The sequence below is a fragment of the Ovis canadensis genome, chromosome 14 (genome assembly GCF_042477335.2).
Source record: "Ovis canadensis isolate MfBH-ARS-UI-01 breed Bighorn chromosome 14, ARS-UI_OviCan_v2, whole genome shotgun sequence".
Lineage (NCBI taxonomy): Eukaryota > Metazoa > Chordata > Mammalia > Artiodactyla > Bovidae > Ovis > Ovis canadensis.
This window is the reverse complement of record NC_091258.1, coordinates 66,119,316-66,137,666: the sequence shown is the minus strand read 5'-3', so window position 1 is coordinate 66,137,666 and position 18,351 is coordinate 66,119,316. Positions and strand designations below refer to the sequence as shown.

Sequence of the window (18,351 nt, the reverse complement as noted above, 5' to 3'; positions counted from 1 at the left end):
TGCCCGGAGACCAATGTTTTGCCGCGGCAAACTGGGTCTCTGGGCCACCGCGGGGGGGCAGCCTGGGAACCCGAGCCGGGCGTGGGAGCTGGCTGGGGAGGGGCGCCGGTGGCCGGGGGTCTGGGGCCGAGAGAGCCCGGCGGATGTCTGGAGTCGGGAGGGAATCGGAGACCCGATTTGAGGGGAATGAAGTAGGAATATTAGGGCAGTTTCGGGAGACAAGGGGGCTGGATTAGGCACGAGAAAGAGTATTAGGGATCAGTTTGAGGGAGGTGGGGCGGGATTTGGGGAAGACAGGTGATGGAGGAAGCTTGGAGAAGCCACGGGAGGAGTTTGGGAGGGCGGGGGGGGCGGGTAGGAAGTTGGGGATAGTTTGAGGGACCCGGGACAGGCTCCCCCGACCCCCAACCTCGACATGGATGAGTGAAGGAGGGCGTGGGAAACTGGACGTTTAGGGTATTCAGAAATGACAGAGGACTGGTATGATGGCAGGGAGTTTGGGTAGAGAGCTGATATTTGCAGGCCGAGACAAATTTGCAGGCCGGGACAGAGCTGAAATTTAGCGGGGACCAAGAAGTGAGGGTAGAGAGCTTGGGGGAGATACGGATCCCTGAGGAGAAGGAGGAGGCTTAAACGGGACGGAAACAAGGGTGAATCAGAGAAGAGGGTGCCCTTGCCACTTCCAGGTTCCTGGCGGGAGGGCCTCTCCCCGCCCATTGTCCCCGGCCTGGCCAGGACGTCCGGAGACATCCCTGGGGACGCGACGTCGGGGTTATGTAATACCGCCAGGCCCCGGGGAGGGGCGGAAGTTAGGACTCCCGGGTTCCTTTCCACGCCCCATCCCAAGGGAGGGACAGGGATCGGGATCCCCAAGCGGCTTGTGACATCACATGTGGGCGGAGTCCATCAGAGGCAAGAACTCGTTTTCTTGCTCACCCCCCTCACCCACCCCTCACCCTCATTCGGGAAGCGGGGACTGAGATGAGACCCTGGGTGGGGAAGGGTATTCCTAGCAATGCCTCTGGCTGAGGCAGCCTGATGGCCCCGGCTGTGAGGCAAGAGATCCAAGGAGTGGTGATCCCTTTCATTCGATTCATTCAACAAACATGAGCCCCTACTGTTGTGCCAGTCACGTCCTGGGTGAAGGGGAACAAGCCACAAACAAAACAGAAGTCCCTGATCCCAGCGGCCCCTGATTCTGTGCCCAGACCTACTCCATCCCAGTCAAAGGTGGCAGAAACTAGACCTTCTTCATTAAACAGAGCCCCAAACCACGGATCCTCCCACCCAGCCTTCCCTGGTGTAGGGGGCAGGACACGCTGGCTCAGGTCCTGAGTCCCCTGGTCTCTGAATGACTGCATCTCTGTTGCCCCCACCCCCGTGGCCTGTCACTTCCTCCCATCCTCATGCCCCCCACAGGGCATGACTAGAGATGCTGGTCGTTGGCGAATCACTCCGACGTCATTACAGCCGGCTGTGCTATCACCGTGTCCCTGAGTTGTCATCCAGAAGCCTCAGTCTGTCCCTATCATCACCTCTGGGGCATGAGGAGGGGGCACTGCCCTGCAGCCAGGGATGCCTCAGCCCCCCAAAGGCAGTGACTTGCTTCCATCCAAATCCCTCATAAGAAGGTTCTGGAAGGCACCTTCCTAGCTTTCCTCACTCCTCCTCCAGGCAGCCTCCTTGAACTCCCAGTCACTCCCCTCCAGGTCCTTGGGCTCTGGACCCTGGCCCTTTGGACTTGTTCCTCTGATTGCATCTGCTCCCATACCTTCAAGTCTGAAGAGCCTTCACAGCCAGGCCCTTGAAAGGACACATTCCCACATCTCTCCAAAGCCTCAATTTTCACTTCTCTTAAATGGGTATAGCAGTGGTGCCTGGCTTACACACTGGGTGATGAGTGATTTGGACAAGGTCACTTCTATGATGGGCTTAGCACAGGCCAAGGCACAGGGGATGTAGGTAATAGTGAGAAGTGGAGATCAGAGGGAGGAGGGAAATTTACTTTTTCAAAGTATACTCTTTTGTATTTGCCAATGTGCTTCTGTGCCAAGTCGCTTCACTTCAGTTGTGTCTGACTCTTTGTGACCCAGTGGACTGTGGCCCACCAAGCTCCTCGCGCCCATGGGATTCTCCAGGCAAGAATACTGGGGTGGGTTGCCATTCCCTCCTCTGGCGGATCTTCCCAAACCAGGGATGGAACCCACCTCGCTTATGTCTCCTGCATTGGCAGGTGGGTTCTTTACCACTAGCGCCACCTGGGAAGCCCATTTGCCAGTATGCTGCCGCTGCTAAGTCGCTTCAGTCGTGTCCGACTCTGTGCGACCCCAGAGACAGCAGCCCAGCAGGCTCTCCCATCCCTGGGATTCCCCAGGCAAGAACACTGGAGTGGGTTGCCATTTCCTTCTCCAATGCATGAAAGTGAAAAGTGAAAGTGAAGTCGTTCAGTTGTGTCTGACTCTTAGCGACCCCATGGATTGCAGCCTACCAGGCTCCTCCATCCATGGGATTTTCCAGGCAAGAGTACTGGAGTGGGGTGCCATTTGCCAGTAAATGTTCCCTCAACTTTTTAAAACACCTTTTTAAAAAAAAGTTTAAAAATGACCCTCTTTGGACTAACTCTGAAACTTACCGGGGCCTTCTCTACCCACACCTGCCCTTCCTCCTCTTGGGCCTCATGTCAAGGATGACCCCACCATCCCAGTCTCACCTGAGCAGAGACTCGGGCGCCTCTTTGCCATCACAGTCTCTCAGCCACCAAGTCTGGCCCTTCTTGCCGTCTCACTGTCTTTCAAATCTGCTCTTTCCTCTCCTCTCACTCCTCCCTAGGTCCAGGCCCCTCCTCTCCCCCTCCTTTCCTCAGTCTACCTCCAGGAAGCAGTCAGAAAGGTCTTCAAACCTGCCTGGGTCCTTCCCCTCCTCAGAACCTGCCGCGGCTTTCCCAGTGGCCCTGGGGGAAAATAGTCCAGGCTCCTCACCTGGCCCGTGGGGCCCAGGGTTGTCTAGCCCTTGCTCACTTTTCTAGCCTAATTCTTCCATCCAGCTGCACGATTCTTCTTGCCTTAAAGGATCCTCCAGCCCAGTCGTTTGCCTGCTGGTTGACGTCCCATCCAGACAACATAACCATCAAGGCACCTGCCTAGAGCTCAGTGTCTACTACGGACAGGCACAGCACTTGAGGGTACCTTCCATCCGCAGCCGGAGGGTTCTGCTTGAATTTACATTGAGACATCATTCTACAGGACAGTTTCTGTTCTGTGGTATTTCAAAGACTAGAAAGATGCAGGCACTGAACCTCAGGTGAGCGTGGTATAAAATCTTTGAGGCTGATTCTGAGGGTAGGCACTGAAAGAGTCACAGGATATCAGAATAGGAAGGTGCCCCTCAAGGATCCAAGTGCAAAGGGGAGGCCCAGGCCCAGCGGGAGCAGGGTTCTCGGCTCTTCCCACTGCATGGGGCTATCCTGTCCCACACTTGCAAGGAAGGGAAGAATCATAGTTGAATTGGGTTTGATGAGCCAAACAGTGGGGCGCTGGGCAGAGCCCTGACTTGGTGACACAGAGACCCCAACTGTGGTGACAGCAGACCTGCCTCTGTCCCCAGTCTGAGCCCCAAACCTGGCCCAGGCTTGAATCCCTGACCCTTGGCATAGTATGAGCCCTGAACCTGGCTAAGACCCAGAACTAAGCCTATCGGATCCACTACAGAAACTAGCCAAGAAGTCAGAGCCTCACTCCAGCCCTCTGCCTGGCTGGTCCAGCGTGAATTCCTGTGACCTCTGCATCATACCCCCATAGAAGCGGAACTGAGGGCTGGGGGTCGGGGGAGACGAGGCGCGAGGTGGCTTCAGAAAGGCGAGAGAATAGGGACAGGGCTTCTTCGGGAAGGGTGGGCTGAGGGATGGAGACGAATGTCAGCGGGGGACTTGGGGAAGGGCGGCAGGGTTAAGAATAAGGCTAGGATACGGAGGGGGAAGCTGGATAACGGTCGGGGTGAAGAACAGAGGGGAAACTGAGGGGTGGGGGACCGGGAGACAGGGAACTGCGGGAAATGGAGGGGCTAGGGGCACTGATTCGAGGCTGGTGACAGTTCGGGAGATGCGGGTTGGGGTCGCAGTTGGGGGCAGCGCGGGGACGGCGGGGGCCGGTCGTCCGGCCACAGCTACGCGGAGAGGCCCAGCTGCGCCCGGCCCCACTCCCCTCGCCCCCCCCGCTGCCTCCCCCTTCCGCTCCCCGGAAGCGCTGAGTCGTCCTGCCTTATCTGGGGGCCGCTATTTCGGGCTCCGCTCGGAGCGCGGGGACTATTTTTAGCGGCGCTCGGGTAAAAATGGACGCCGCGCCGCGCGAGTTCCCGAGGCCGCGCACGCTCCCTCGCGAGAACTGGGGGCCGCGCGCCTGAGTCACCGCCCGCCCCCCTGCGAGGAGCGCGGACACCCGCCCATCCGCACAAACTCTTGGATTCCTGAGCGCTTGGAAGCCAGCGCGGCTCAGAATATTCCAGGACCGTCGGGAAGCATCCATCCGGGCTCGAGCGGTTGAGGGCCGCGCCCCCTGGTGGCCCGTGCGGGGATCGCAGGCAGGGGCCGGGCCGGGAGTTCACACACCCCCAGAAACCACCCACGGCCGGCCACACACCGATTTTATAAATGAGGAAACTTGAGGCCGGGACAGGAACTGGGTTAGGGGCCTCGCATCATGAATTGCAAGGTATTGCTCGTTCAGTTTCACCTCCAGCACTTCCCTTCATGAAGAACTCACTACCTATCAGAAAACTAGGCACCCTATGTTTTTATAAACAGCATTTAGCTAGTCACTGGACAAGTACTTATCAAGGGCTTAATGTGTACCAGGGAACGTGCTAGCTGATGAGGACACAGCAGTGAACAAGACAGACCTCAAATATCCTTGGTGTTGTGGGGCTGACATTCTAATGGGGGAGACTGAAAATAAAAGATGATTTGGGACATCCATGGTGGTCCAGTGGTTAAGACTGTCCTTCCACTTCAGACGCATGGGTTCGATTGCTGGTTGGGGAACTTAAGATTTTACAGGACATATGGTATGCCCCTCCCCCCCCAAAAAAACCATAAGATGACTTCAGATTGTGGTAAGCACTGTTAAGAAAATAAAATGGGAGGATCTATTATAATTAGAGGAATGCTTTGGTTAAAGTGGGCTTCCCAGATGGCTCAGAGATAAAAGAATCCTCCTGCTGATGCAAGAGGAGCAGGAGACTTGGGTTCCATCCTTGATTCACCTGGAGTAGGCAATGGCAACCCGCTTTCAGCGTTCTTGCCTGGAAAATTCCATGGACAGAGGAGTCTGGCTGGCTACAGTCCGTGGGGTTCTCAGAGTGGGACGGGACCGAGCACCCACACACTGAGAGTAATCCAGGGGAAGCCTTTTTCTAAGGAGGTGACACTCTAAAATGATCTGGTTTCATTCAGTCCCCTTACCCCATTTCATAGACTTGGAAACAGAAACCCCGAGAAGAATCACTTGGGGACTGAGCTTGTACAGTGTAGATTGCATGAGTTTTCACTCCATGATTGCTCAGCTTCAGTTTGGTTTCCTCCCGAGCCTGGGTGCTCATTACCTCCCAGCACATAGATGCCATTCATTATCAATAATAGTAATACTGATTACTGGTTTTTAAATAATAGCTACCTCTTATCCAGCACCTACTTTTTACTGAGCAGTCTACTAAATGTCTCACCTGTATTAATTCATATAATCCTCACCCTAACCTTCAGAGGTGAGGTCATAATCCCACACCCCATTAACAGAAGAGAAAATCTGTTTTCCCATCTCCCTTTGCTTCCAGCCACATGAGTATCTCTGGTTTTGCCAAATTTCTACTTGGTTTTTGGGAAACCACCCCTTTTTCAAGTTCAGTTCACCTGATTGTCTTGGGTCTCACCCCATCTCGGTTCCAGAGGATACCTGACCTAGGTCCAGCCAATCAAAGTATTCCAATTGGGCTGGACTTTGAGGACAGTGATTGGGTCAGAGGTGAGCATGTGGCCCATTTAAGACAATGAATGATGAACCCTTGAGCAGGAGCCCTTTCTTCCCTCTGGGGTGGCTAAGAGGATGAGATATGAGCTTCAAGCTGTTAGGGCTGTCTTTGCTACTTCAAGGAATGTCTTCCTAAGGAGAAAATCAGAGAAATAAAAAACCCAGATATGGGACAGTGACTTCATATCATCGTTTAAGCTCCTGGATCAAGCTGTGACTGAAGCTGGTTTTACCCCCTGACCTTTTGAAAGTGTGACCAATGCTTCCCTGAACCAGTCTGCATTTGAAACTGAGAGACTCCCAGTTAATTCACTGTCACTTTCTAACCACCCCCATAACCAGGAACTTTCTACCACCTCTATAACTGTACCTCCTGAAGTACCCATTCATTACACACACATGCACACACACACCCATGGAGGCATGGACTGCTTGCATACACCTGAGCCCATACACCTGAGCCCCCACCCCTCATCGGGCAGGCACTCCTGTGGTGGCTCTGGGTCTGCTCATCTTCCTGTGCCCAGGTATAGATCAGAATGAGAACCCGACTCTGAGGCTACTGTCCCGGGCAGGACCACTTTCCACTGTCGTCACTGGCCGATGGTGGGTTTACCCTACTGCACCCTCGTTTCTCCCACTGATTGCAGCCTTGTCTGAGCTCTGCCTGCCTCCCAGCCTCTGCTTCGCCATCTCTCCTGCATTCCAGACCCATGTATCTGGAAGCTTCTTGGATGCCTCCCCCTGGTTGTCCCACAGAATTTGACCCTGACCTCAGTATCTTCCTCCTATGCCTCTGGTTCCTTCTCCCAGGCCCCCAGCTTCCGCTTAGTCCCACATAGACCCTGTCTCTTGGACCAAAGTCCTATTGACGCCTTCCTCCCCTTACTTCCCATAGCCCATCACTCATCTCCATTCTTCTTCTTCTTTTTTTTTTTTTTGCCACCCTGTACAGCTTGTAGGACCTTAGTTCCCCTGTCAAGGATCGAACCTGCGCCCTTTGCAATGGAAGCTGAGAATTCCTAACCACTGAACCGCCAGGGAATTCCTCTATTCTTTTCTTCTTTTTTTTTTTTTTTTAACTGCACTGGGTCTTCATTGCTGTGCTCGGGCTTTCTGAAGTTGCAGCAACGTCTTTAGTTTCCGTGCAGAGCTTCGCATTGTGGTGGCTCCTCTTGTTGCAGAGCAGGGCTCTAGGGCGCACTGGCTTCAGTAGTTGCAGGGCGTGGCTTGGTAGTTGCGGGCGCACAAGCCTCGGTGTCCTGCGGCACGTGGAATGTTTCCAGACCAGGGGTAACTGTGTCCCCTGCATTGGCAGGCAAACTCCTAACCGCTGGACCACCAGAGAACTCCTCCCTCCATTCTATCTTTTAAAGATTTTATATGCTCTCCTTCCTCCTCTTCCTTACTCTGACCCAGCTGCCTACTTGGCCCCCTTTCCCCACTTCTTCCTTCACAACTACACTCATCCCTGGTTTCCTGCCACGGATCTGCCCCCTCCCACCTGCAAGGATTTTGCTAAACCACAAGCCTGCTCCTTTCAGATCTCTCCCCTGCTCAGCGCCTGCTGTGGGTCCCCAGTGCTCTGGTCCTGTGATCTACAAGGCCTTCCGTGGTCTGCTGCTTTATTCAACTCCATCGCTTGCCCCCCACCCCTTCTCCTAACACTCTCCACTTCACCTTCAAACAACACTGCAACAGCCTGCCTTTCTCCAGTGCCTCATGCATGCCTCCGGACTTAAACGTTCTGCTCTCTCTGCCCAAATACCTTTCCCATCCTTCTCCACCTAGTGAGTAGTGCTCCGTGCTTTGAGGTCCACCACAGCGATCCCCTCTGCTGAGAAACCTAACATGACTCCCTCTGACCTAAGCCAGCTCCCAGCCTCTCGAGAAACCTGGTGGCTGTTGTAGCTCATTCTCTGCCTGGTAGTGTGCTGGGCCCTTTGCACACACGGCCTCTCTGACTTCCCCCAACACCCTTCAAGGGGCAGGAACAAACACTTCCAGTTTCTGGATGAAGAAACTGGGGCTCATAGAAGGAGTCCCAGCCAGGGAGGGGACAGAGTCAGGATTTGAACTCGTGATCTCATGCAGCCTGGTTCATCCATGAGTATTTTATCTCTGTTTTGTTTGTTTCGAGGGTTTTTATTTTTGTTTGTTTTTCGCCCATGCCACCCAGCATGTGGGATCTTAGTTCCCTGATCAGGGATCAAACCTGCACCTCCTGTATTGGAAATGTGGAGTCTTAACCACTCTTCCACCAGGGAAGTCCCTTTATCTCCGTTTTGTAAGTTTTTATAATGTTTTTAGTAAGGTCACATGCGTGCGTGCTAAGTTACTGCAGTGGCGTTCAACACTTAGTGACCCTGTAGACTGACGCCCACCAGGCTTCTCTGTCCATGGAATTCTCCAGGCAAGAATACTATAGGGGGCTTCTATGCCCTCCTCCAAGGGATCTTCCCGACCCAGGGATTGAACTTGGGTCTGTTAGATCTCCTGCCTCGGCAGGCGGATTCTTTATTACTAGCGCCACCTGGAAAGCCCAATAAAGGCACGCGTGTATATAATTTATGAATAAAAAATGTACTCCAGACACCGAGTGGCTGCAAAGTACTACCTGGCACTGCGGTCTCTCTCGGCTAAGTAGCTTCTTCCCCTGGGTCTGGTGCAGAGAGGAATTTGAGAGCGTCCTTTAAGGCCATGTTTTTGATGTGAGCATTAGTCGCTCTGTTTGAATGTGCTTCTGACATGGATTGTTCCAGAACAATCACAAGAAATCCTGAGGCTCAGTGACCCCCGGAACAAGTGGCACCCCATCATCTGATGCCCTCCCAGATGGAGAGACAGCAAATCCCATGGACCAAAGCTGTCCACAAGAAATAGGACGTGAGCTTGAATGGCCTAGTAGCTCCCCTGCAAAAGCCAAAAGAAACAGGTGAAAATAATCTTGTTCCTGTATTTTATTTAACCAGATAGATGCAAAGTATTATTTCAACATGAACTTAATATCATCAGTCTCCTTTTCAAAAAGAAAATTATTTATTTTTGGCTGTGCTGGGTCTTTGTAGCTGCTCACTGGCTTTCTCTAGTCGTGGTGAGCAGGGGCGTCTCTCTGGTTGCAGTGCGCAGGCTCCTCACTGCGGTGGCCCCCTCGTTGCAGAGTGTGGGCTCTAGACTGCAGGTTGCACTAATGGTGCTCAGGCTTAGCTGCCCCAGGGCACGTGGAATCTCCCTGGACCAGGGATAGAACTTGTGTCTCCTGTATTGGCAGGCAGATTCTTAACCACTGGACCACCAGAGAAGGCCAGCAGTTTTCATAACGAGATAGTTTATGTTCTTTTTTTTTTTATCACTCTTAAGTATATGAAATGTGATGTGGATTTTACACTCATGACATGTCTCATTTTGGACCAGCCATATGTCAAGTGCTCAAGAGCCACGTGTAGCCAAATGGCTGCCATATTAGACATCACAGCAGTAGCCAATCCCTGACCAGGGATCTGGGAGTATGGTTTCTTCAGAGTTCAGATTTAATGTGAGATGGTGTGCCTCCAGGTGACAGTAAGGCTTAACATCAAGAACCTAGACACTGAAGCCAGACTACAGGGTTCAAGCTCTGAAACTTCCAAACTGAAACTCTAGCCTCTCTGCATCTCAGTTTATTCCTCTATGAAAGGAGAATCGGCAAGACATCAGAGGGGGTTTTGTGAGGATTAAATGAATTAATAGATATTTAAACACTTAGAACAAGACTTGGCACATGTTAAGTGCTGTACAAGTGTTTGACTCTCATTATTATTTGGAATTTTGTGACAAAGAAAATCTCTCAACTCCACTTTAAGGGTTGAAGAATGAAAAAGACTCCCTTAAAGACTTCCCATCCTCATGGAAATGTCAGAGCATGGTGGACACACCCGACTTCTGACCATCGTGTGAAGGCCACCAGGACCACTCTGGGCTCTCAAGGGCGCGTGCTTGGACATTCCCCACCGGAACAGGGGCGTGCAATCACAAAGCTTTGGATACCTCCCAGCCCAAACTCTGCCACATGTTTTCCTGTTCTCATTTTTCTGTTTTAATCTGTGTAATGGGTTGAATGACACGTGCCCCTCTCCAACCCACGATGAGTCCACCTGAGATCTGTGAATGGGAACTTATTTGGAAAAAGGGTCTTTGCAGATATAATTAAGGTTAGGATCTCGAGATGATGTCACTGTGGATTATCCAAGTGGTCCCTAAACCCAATGTCAAGTGTCTTTACAAAAGAAAAGCAGTGGTAGCGGGGAGGAGATTCCCTGGAGGTCCAGGGGTTGGGACTCACGCCTCCGCTGCAGGGGGCACAGGTTCAATTCCTGGTCAGGGAACTGAGATCCTGGATGCCGTGCAGCATGGTCAAAAATAAATAAACAAACAACAGATGTGCAAGATCTGTACACTGAAAGCTAATAAAACGTTGCTGAGAGAAACTAGGGAAGACCTACATAAATGGAGAAATAGATATTAAAAGAGAGAACGAGAGAGACCAGCAGAGGGAAGCTAGAGAGGATTAGAGATGTGGTCCTGTGAAAATGGAGGGAGAGATGAGACTGATTGAGTCACAAGCCCAGGAACACCTGGGGCGACCAGAAGCTGGAAGAGGCAGGAAAGGATCTTCCCCTAGAAAATTCAGAGGGTGGTCTAATGGTGAAGAATTTGCCTGCCAATGCAGGGGACCTGGGATCAATCCCTAGTCCAGGAAAATTCCACATGCCTCGGAGCGACTAAGCCCGAGTGCCACAACTGCTGAGTCATGAATCGAGAGCCTGTGCTACCTGATGAGAAGTCCAAGCACCTCAACAAAGAGCTGCCCCCACTGGCCGGAACTAGAGAAAGTCCGAGCACAGCGACGGAAAAGCAGTGCCACCGAAAACAAATAGATAAAAGTAATAAGAAGAAAAGTTTAAAAAAAAACAGAGGGAGTGTGACCCTCCTAATATTTTGATTTATAATAGGATTTCCGCTCTCCAGAACTGAGAGAGAATAAATTCTGTCGTTTTAAGCCAGCAAATTTGTGGTAATTTGTTAGGCAGCCACAGGAAATGAATACAGTCTGTTTGGGGGCCTGTCCCCTTACACCCTGAAGACAGTTTCTGTGGCTTTCAAATGCTGTCTCAAAGGAGAAAACTGAGGCTCAAAAAGAAGGCAGGGTTGGAATCAGATCTCAGGTCCCCAGAACCTCATTCAAGATCCAGGGGCCACTGTGGAAACTCACAAGGTATTTTGCCTGTTTTTTTTTTTTTTAAATCCAGAATGCCTATTGAACTTTCTTTTAAGGCAGTGGTTGAGAACACAAGCTCTCGCTGGAGTCCTGGTTTGTTTGCTTCTTTGCTGTGTGGCCTTGATCAAGAGACTAGCCTCTCTGTACCTCACTTTCTCCTTCTACAAAATAGGCATAACAAGATAAGTCATCTCAGGGACTTTCCTAGCGGTCCATTGGCTATGAAGCTGCTTTCCAAATGCAGGGGATGCAGGTTTGATCTCTGGTCGGGGAACTAAGATCCCACATACCACAGGGCAACTAAGCCTGCACGTCGAAACTATCGAGCCCATGTTGCTCTAGGGCCGGCATCCCACAGCTAAGACCTGATACAGTAAAAAAAAAAAAAAAAAAGTCTTCTCAGAAGGCTGCGCTGTGGAGTACATGAGGACCAATCAACCTTGCCACTTGACATTGTCCTGAAAGTCTTTGCAAATGCTGTAGGACAAGAAAAATAAATGAGATATAAAGACGGGAAGGCAAGAGGGAATGCTACCATCTCAAAGAAAGACTAAGAGAATCAACAAACTATTTTAAACAGAGAATTAGGCCAGATTGCCTGGCCAACTGATAATATTCAGTAACATTAATCAGCTAGAAATTATAATAGAAACAAGATAAGCATGGACTCTAGGCGATGGGGCTTCAATAGTTGCAGCACGTGGGTTCAGTAGTTGCGGCTCGAGGGCTCTAAAGCACAGTTCAGTAGTTGTGGCATGGGGACTTAGTTGCTTCTTGGCATGTGGGATCTTCCTGGACCAGGGATCAGACTGGTGTCCCTTGCATTGCAAGGTGGATTCTTAACCACTGGACCACCAGGGAAGCCCCCAGGCATTTCTTCTGACTTCCCATCACCCTTATCTAGACTACTATCTGATCTTCCCTGGACAACTGAGATCACTTCGCTACCGGGCTTCGGGCTTCCATCCTTGGCCATTCTCCACTCAGAATAAAATCCAAAATTCTTACCATGGCCTTTGCAGTCTTACATAGTCTGGTCCCTTGACTGCCTTCTCTTCTTTCTTGCCATTCTCCTCCTCACTACATGTGTTTCATCTTTGTAGGCTTAGCAACTTCCTACCACAGGGGCTTTGCATGAACTGTCCCCACTGCCTTGAAAGCTCTCCTCCCTTCACCTGGTGGATTGCCAGTCATCCTGTAGGTATCTTTAATGTTTCTTTGATGGAAAAAAACTCTCCCACCCTCCCATTCTCCCACTCCCATTTAAAATGATGTTTCATACTCTTGTCCTTCATATAACACTTAGGTATTAGGTCAGGGATTCTTAAACTTTTGGTCTCAAGATTGCTTACGCTCTTAAAAAGTAATGAGGACTGGACTTCCCCAGCGGCACAATGGATACGTCCACCTGCCAGTGCAGAGGACATATGCTTGATCCCTGGTCCTGGAAGATTCCACATGCCAAGGAGCAACTAAGCCCACGAGTCTCAACTGCTGAGCCCAAGTGCCATAGCTACTGAAGCCCGAGCTCCTACAGCCTGAGCTCTATGACAGAAGAAGCCACTACGATGGGGAAACCCTCGCAACACAGTGAGGAGTGGACCCCGTTCACTGAAACTAGAGAAAATCTGGGCGTAGCAACGAAGACTCAGCGCAGCAAAAACTAAAAATGAATGCATAAAAAGTAATGAGGACTCCAAAGAACTTCTGCTGATGTGGATCCTATCTATCCATATTTACTATATTAGAAATTAAAGCTGAGATATTTAAAGATTATTTATTGGTTCATTTAAAAAATTTCAAAAAAATCAGGTTAAGATAAATCCTATATTTTAAATTTAAAACCACCATATTTGGGGGAATTCCCTGATAGTCCAGTGGTTAGGACTCTGGGTTTCCACTGCAAGGGGCACGGGTTCCATCCTGGTCAGGGAACTATGACCCCACAGACCTTGAGGCATGGCAAAAAAATAAAATAAAATAAAAGCCAACCAACAAACAAAACCAACTGTACTTGAAAGAAAGAGAACATTTAGTAAGAAGAGGGGCAGTGTTTTACAGATTACTTTAATGTCTGGCTAGACAGAAGATAGCTAGGTCTTCACCTTGGCTTCTGTGCCAGTGTGTTGAGATATTTTGCAGGTGGCACTGAACATTTGAGAGAGAAAGTGAAAAAGTCAGTTAAGTATCAGCACTATGATAATCATTTTGACCCCAGGGACCTCAAGAAAGTGCTGGGGAACCCCCGAAGTTTCTGTGGACTGCACTTTGAGAATCACCCCTTACCTTTCAGTCCAATAGGAACTAAACACAGTGTCCTGGGAACTGGACATCTCTGGGGCCAGGGTACCTGGTTCAGGAGACAGTTCTGAGGACATGTAAGGTATTCTTTGAGCCTCAGTTTCTTCATCTCTAACATGGGGTTGGACTTCCCAGATGGCTCAGTGGTAAAGCATCTGTCTGCTAATACAGGAGTCGCAGGTTCGATCCCTGGGTTGAGAAGATCCCCTGGAGAAGGAAATAGCAACCCGCTCCTGTATTCTTGCCTGGGAAATCCTGTGTACAGGAGAGCCCGGTAGGCTACAGTCCCTGGGGTCACAAAGAGTCGGACACGACTGAGTGACTAAACAAAAAAGACAACATCATGAGGTTGGCGATGATGAAAATAATAAAAATACCTCCCTCCTAAGGTTGTAGTGAGACCCATAGGAGATAACTGCCCAACTCACACCTGGCATGTAGCATACAACCAACATTTGCTGTGATAGTTTAGGAAACATCATTTTATTTTATTACCAACAGTTTTTATTCATGCAGTTAATTTCTCCAGAGGTCTATCTTATGTTGGGAAAATGGTGATGACTGAGAAGCGCCTGGCCCTACCCTCATGGGGCTCCTAGGCCAGTGGGTCAGAGTTTTAATTTGTGAGGGATTGCGCTTAGCACCAGGTCTCTGAGGAGCATGAATTCGTAAGACTGGGGAGGCAGGGAAAGGCATTCTAGGGAGTGGTAACAGCATGCAAGGAACCATGGCAAGCAGAGAGGGGGACAGCTGTGACCCAGGGGTTTGACTCGGTTGTGTCCATGTTTCTGTCCCCAAGACGCCTCAGTCCTGTTGCTGGTGATAAATACGTGTGTATATCTGGTTCATCTCCCCTCCTTCCCAACCCCTCTTCTTGTATAAAGTTAGTTCCTTGATTCTGGGCTCTTTGAGGGAAGTCCCACCTCTGATCTAACCTCAGTCTCTCGTGCTGCAGATCTTCCTTTTTGCTGCGTATCCAACAGTGCCTCGTGGAAACCTGGGACGTCCCAGCAGAAGAGGTGCCCGGGATGGCGCGGGGTCGAGTCCAGCGTCTCCACTGTCCTCCATCCGGGGGCCGCCGCTCCGGGCCGGGTGAGTCAGCCCCCGGCGGCTCCCGCGTCATCCCGGCCGCTCGGCTCCGCGCTATTTCGGGTTCCGGGCTCTATAAATAGAGGCTAGCGGAGCTGAGCCGCTCCCCCTCCGCTCGGGCCCCCCTGCGTCCCCGGCCCCGCCGCGATAGCCGGGCCGCACGTCACCGCGGCTAAGTTTAGAGGAGGGTGGGGACGCTGGCCGGGTCACTGCGCCCCTCGGCCGCGCCCTCGCTTTCAGAGCCTTCGGTCCGGCGGCAGTCGGCCCCCCGCCCAGAGTCTCTTGGGTGGAATTAGGAGCGGGGTATCCCTATGTTCACCATTCTCACCATAGTCCTTTGGAGGTTCAGAGGAAAGTCGAAGTTGGGGTTAGGTTTGGGAATGGGGCAAGGTCTGGACTCCGAGGAGTTACCCGGGAACTTCGGTTGGGGCTGGACTTTGAACTTGAAGTATTTGGAAGGATGGGGAAATGAGTACAGTACGGACAGGTGTTAGACTCGAACTCGCAAACTCTGGGAGCTGGAAACATTCGAATTCAGGATCCGAAAGTTCAACTTGGGAACTGAAAGTAGGAATCCAACTTGGAAATATACTGTAGAAGTGAGAGCAACTTTCTCCCGCTCAACTGATCGAATAGGCTCAGAGTTAACCTGAGCCGCGCTCCGCGGAGCCTTTGTTGCACTTCAGCGAGAGAGAGACGGGTCGGGAGATGGCAAGGGACAGCCCGCCGCCTTCGCTGGGCGTCTTGCCTGAGGGTGGGTACCTGTTCCAGCTCCCCTACAGCTCAAATCCTCTTGTGGGATGCCATCGCCCCCTGGCGGAAAAGACACGAGTTGCAGGTTTCTTTGGTAATTTCCATTCTCCTTCGGGAGAAACCGAGTCCCGCCCAGGCTGGCTTCCTTCTAGGAACCCTCTCTGTGCTTGGATTTAGAGACAAAATTTCATAGGCCATCTCCGTGTCACTGGGGCCTCAGCTCCTTCATCTGTTAAATAAACTATCGATACCTACATGCATGCTCAGTCGCTAAGTCGTGTCCGACTCTTTGCGACCCCCGTGGACTGTAGCCTGCCAGACTCCTCCGTCCATGGGATTTCCCAGGCAAGAATATTGGAGTGGGGTGCCGTTTACTCCTCCAGAAGATCTTCCTCTCCAAGGGACCTTCCCGACTCAGGGATGGAATCCCTGTCTGCTGCCGTTCCTGCACTGGCAAGCGAATTCTTTAACACTAGTCCCTAAGAGGAAGGTGATTATGAGGATTTAGCTCATAGTATGCGCTCAATCTACTTTGATAGTTAACTCGTTGATGGTAATATATACATATTTTAAAATTTATTAAGTCCCTTTTCCTGAGACTGTGTGGTCTCCTCCATCATCTATTTCACATCACTTTTTCTTTTTTAATCATCTCCAGAGCGTAAATGACTGTCTGGAACTCTTTTACTTGTGTTTTTTCCCTACCGTCTGACTCCCATGAAACCATCCGCGCCACAGTACGGGGACCTGGTCTGATTTGCTGTCAGCTGTACCTCCAGTTGAGCTTCCCAGGTGGCGCTAGTGATAAAAAGCCTACCTGTCAACGCAGGAGACATAGGAGACAAAGGGTTCGATCCCTGGGTAGGGAAGATCCCCTGAAGGAGAGCATGGCAACCCACTCCAGTATTCTTGCCTGGAGAATCCATGGACAGAAGAGCCTGGTGGGCTAGGGTCCATAGGATCTCAAAAAGTCGGACCTGACTGAAGCGACTTAGCACGCACACACGCGCGTATCCCCAGTGTCTGTCACACAGTAGATGCTTAGCATGTAGTTAGTCAAGGACTGAGTGAACCAGGCAGCTCAAGGCGTGTCTCTGTGGTCTTACTGAATTCCCACAACCTCAGCAGTTACAGATGTGGAAGCAGCGGCTCCAGTAGTCAAGTCGCTTGCTGGAGGACCCTGTTTCAGTTCTTTGTTCATTCAAACACTATGTGGTTCCGTAGTCCCTTCTGGTTTCTGGGCACTTTGATACAAGTAGGGGTCACAACAGCTTCAGCCCCTGCTTGCCCAGGATGTGGTCAAGGATTATATTATTTTTATGGCAGACCTGAATATTGCATATACTTAGTGCCAAATACGGATGTAGGCACTTTCCACATACCTCATTTCCTCTTCCTAATAGTTCTGCTATTGTTACTCTCATTTTAGAGGTGAGCAAACTGACCTACATGGAGAAACTGAGTTGCTGGCACTAGGTCACACTGCTAGTAAAGAATCCTGGGGAAAATTATGCTCAGAGCTTGCTTATGACGAAAGATTTATCATCAGCGACCCAGATAGAGGACCCGTATCTCCTTATTTTTTATTCTATTTATTTATTTTTGGCTGCACTGGGTCTTCCTTACTGCCCGCGGGCTTTTCTCTAGTTGCCAGCAGTGGGGGCTATTTTTCGTTGCAGCATGGGCTTCTCACTGCGGTGGCCTCTCTTGTTGTGGAGCACAGGCTCTAGGCGTGTGGGCTCAGTAGTTGTGGTGAATGGGCTTTGTTGCCTTGTTCTCGGCATGTGGCATTTTCCTAGACCTGGGATCCAACCCTCGTCCCCTGCATTGGCAGGCAGATTCTTAAAAACTGGACCACCAGGGAAGTCTGGACCAGTATCTTCTAACTGCAAGAAAAATAACTAAGAACCAAGAATTTGAGACTCCATTTGGTCTTCTTTTTGGCGAGCTATGCAACATGTGGAAGCGTAGTTCCCCAACCAGGAATTGAACCCATGCCCCCTGCGTTGGGAGCTCGGAGTCTTAACCATCAGGGAAGTTCCCCTAGAATTTGAGGTTCCTTTTGTGAGGGTCAAATAAAGACATTTTCGGATGAACAAGACTCAGAAATTGCCTATCTAGAATGTTCTCTGAAAAAGTTAGAAGAGAATATACTCTAGCAAGAAGCAAATTAATTCAGAAGGAAGAAGTTTATAAAAAGTAACAGAAAATTGTTAAGGGTTGAATGGTGGCCCCAAAAAGATACGTTGAGTCCTAACCTCCATTACTTCAGAATGTGACTTTATTTGGAAATAAAATAATAATAAAATCTTCCTGGGCCGGGAAGATCTGCTGGAGAAGGGATAGGCTACCCACTTCAGTGTTTGTGGATTTCCCTTGTGGCTCAACTGGTAAAGAATCCACCTGAAGTGGGGGAGACCTGTTTTTGATCCCTCGGTTGGGAAGATGCCCTGGAGAAGGGAAAGGCTACCCATTCCAGTATTATGGCATAGAGAATTCCATGGACTAAACAATCCATGGGGTCACAAAGAGCTGGACACGACTGAGCTACTTTCACTTTCAAGGTCTTTACAGAGACAAGTTAAAATGGGGTCACTGGTGCATGCGTGCTCAGCCACTCTTTGCAACCCCATGGAATGTAACTCACCAGAACCCTCTGTCCATGGGATTTCCTAGGCAAGAATACTGAAGTGGGCTGCCATTTCCTTCTCCAGGAGATCTTCCGAGATTGGGGATGGAACCTGTGTCTCCCGCAATGACAGGCAGATTCTATACCACTGAACCACCAGGGAAGCCCAGGAAATTATGCGTCAGTTATAGAAATAAAAATTAATTAGAAAAAATATTTTACAGTAGGCTCCTAACAAAAGGCGAAATCATTGAAGAGAGAGAGACAATATGTTCATGGATATCAAAAAAGATGTCAATCTTCTT

General features: G+C 50.4%; 1 protein-coding gene and 1 long non-coding RNA gene across 11 annotated transcripts in view; one reads left to right on the top strand and one right to left on the bottom strand.

Annotated features, from left to right (window-relative positions):
* The window catches only part of ERCC1 (ERCC excision repair 1, endonuclease non-catalytic subunit), a 54,525-nt gene that overhangs the window by 19,192 nt on the left and 16,982 nt on the right, over window positions 1–18,351 (top strand). For 5 of the 9 annotated variants that reach the window (XM_069549169.1, XM_069549173.1, XM_069549164.1 and 2 more), the window contains one exon: window positions 14,531–14,667. Coding sequence is in view for 3 of the 9 variants with exons in the window: in XM_069549164.1 (XP_069405265.1) it covers window positions 14,531–14,667 (137 nt within the window). In the remaining 6 variants the exon portion in view is untranslated. Of the gene's footprint in view, window positions 1–8,779; window positions 8,953–11,090; window positions 11,272–14,530; window positions 14,668–18,351 lie in introns of those variants that run through there. The other 4 variants (XM_069549171.1, XM_069549172.1, XM_069549174.1 and 1 more) reach the window with 2 other exon arrangements.
* LOC138418167 (uncharacterized) lies at window positions 8,963–14,732 on the bottom strand. Of its 2 annotated transcripts, none has more exons than XR_011248427.1 (3): window positions 14,511–14,732; window positions 13,561–13,782; window positions 8,963–11,751 (listed from the first exon to the last, which is right to left on the bottom strand). It is a non-coding gene; the product is annotated as an uncharacterized lncRNA (long non-coding RNA). The 2 variants fall into 2 exon arrangements; XR_011248428.1 differs by lacking the exon at window positions 8,963–11,751 and adding an exon at window positions 13,035–13,422 and having other exon boundaries at window positions 14,511–14,719.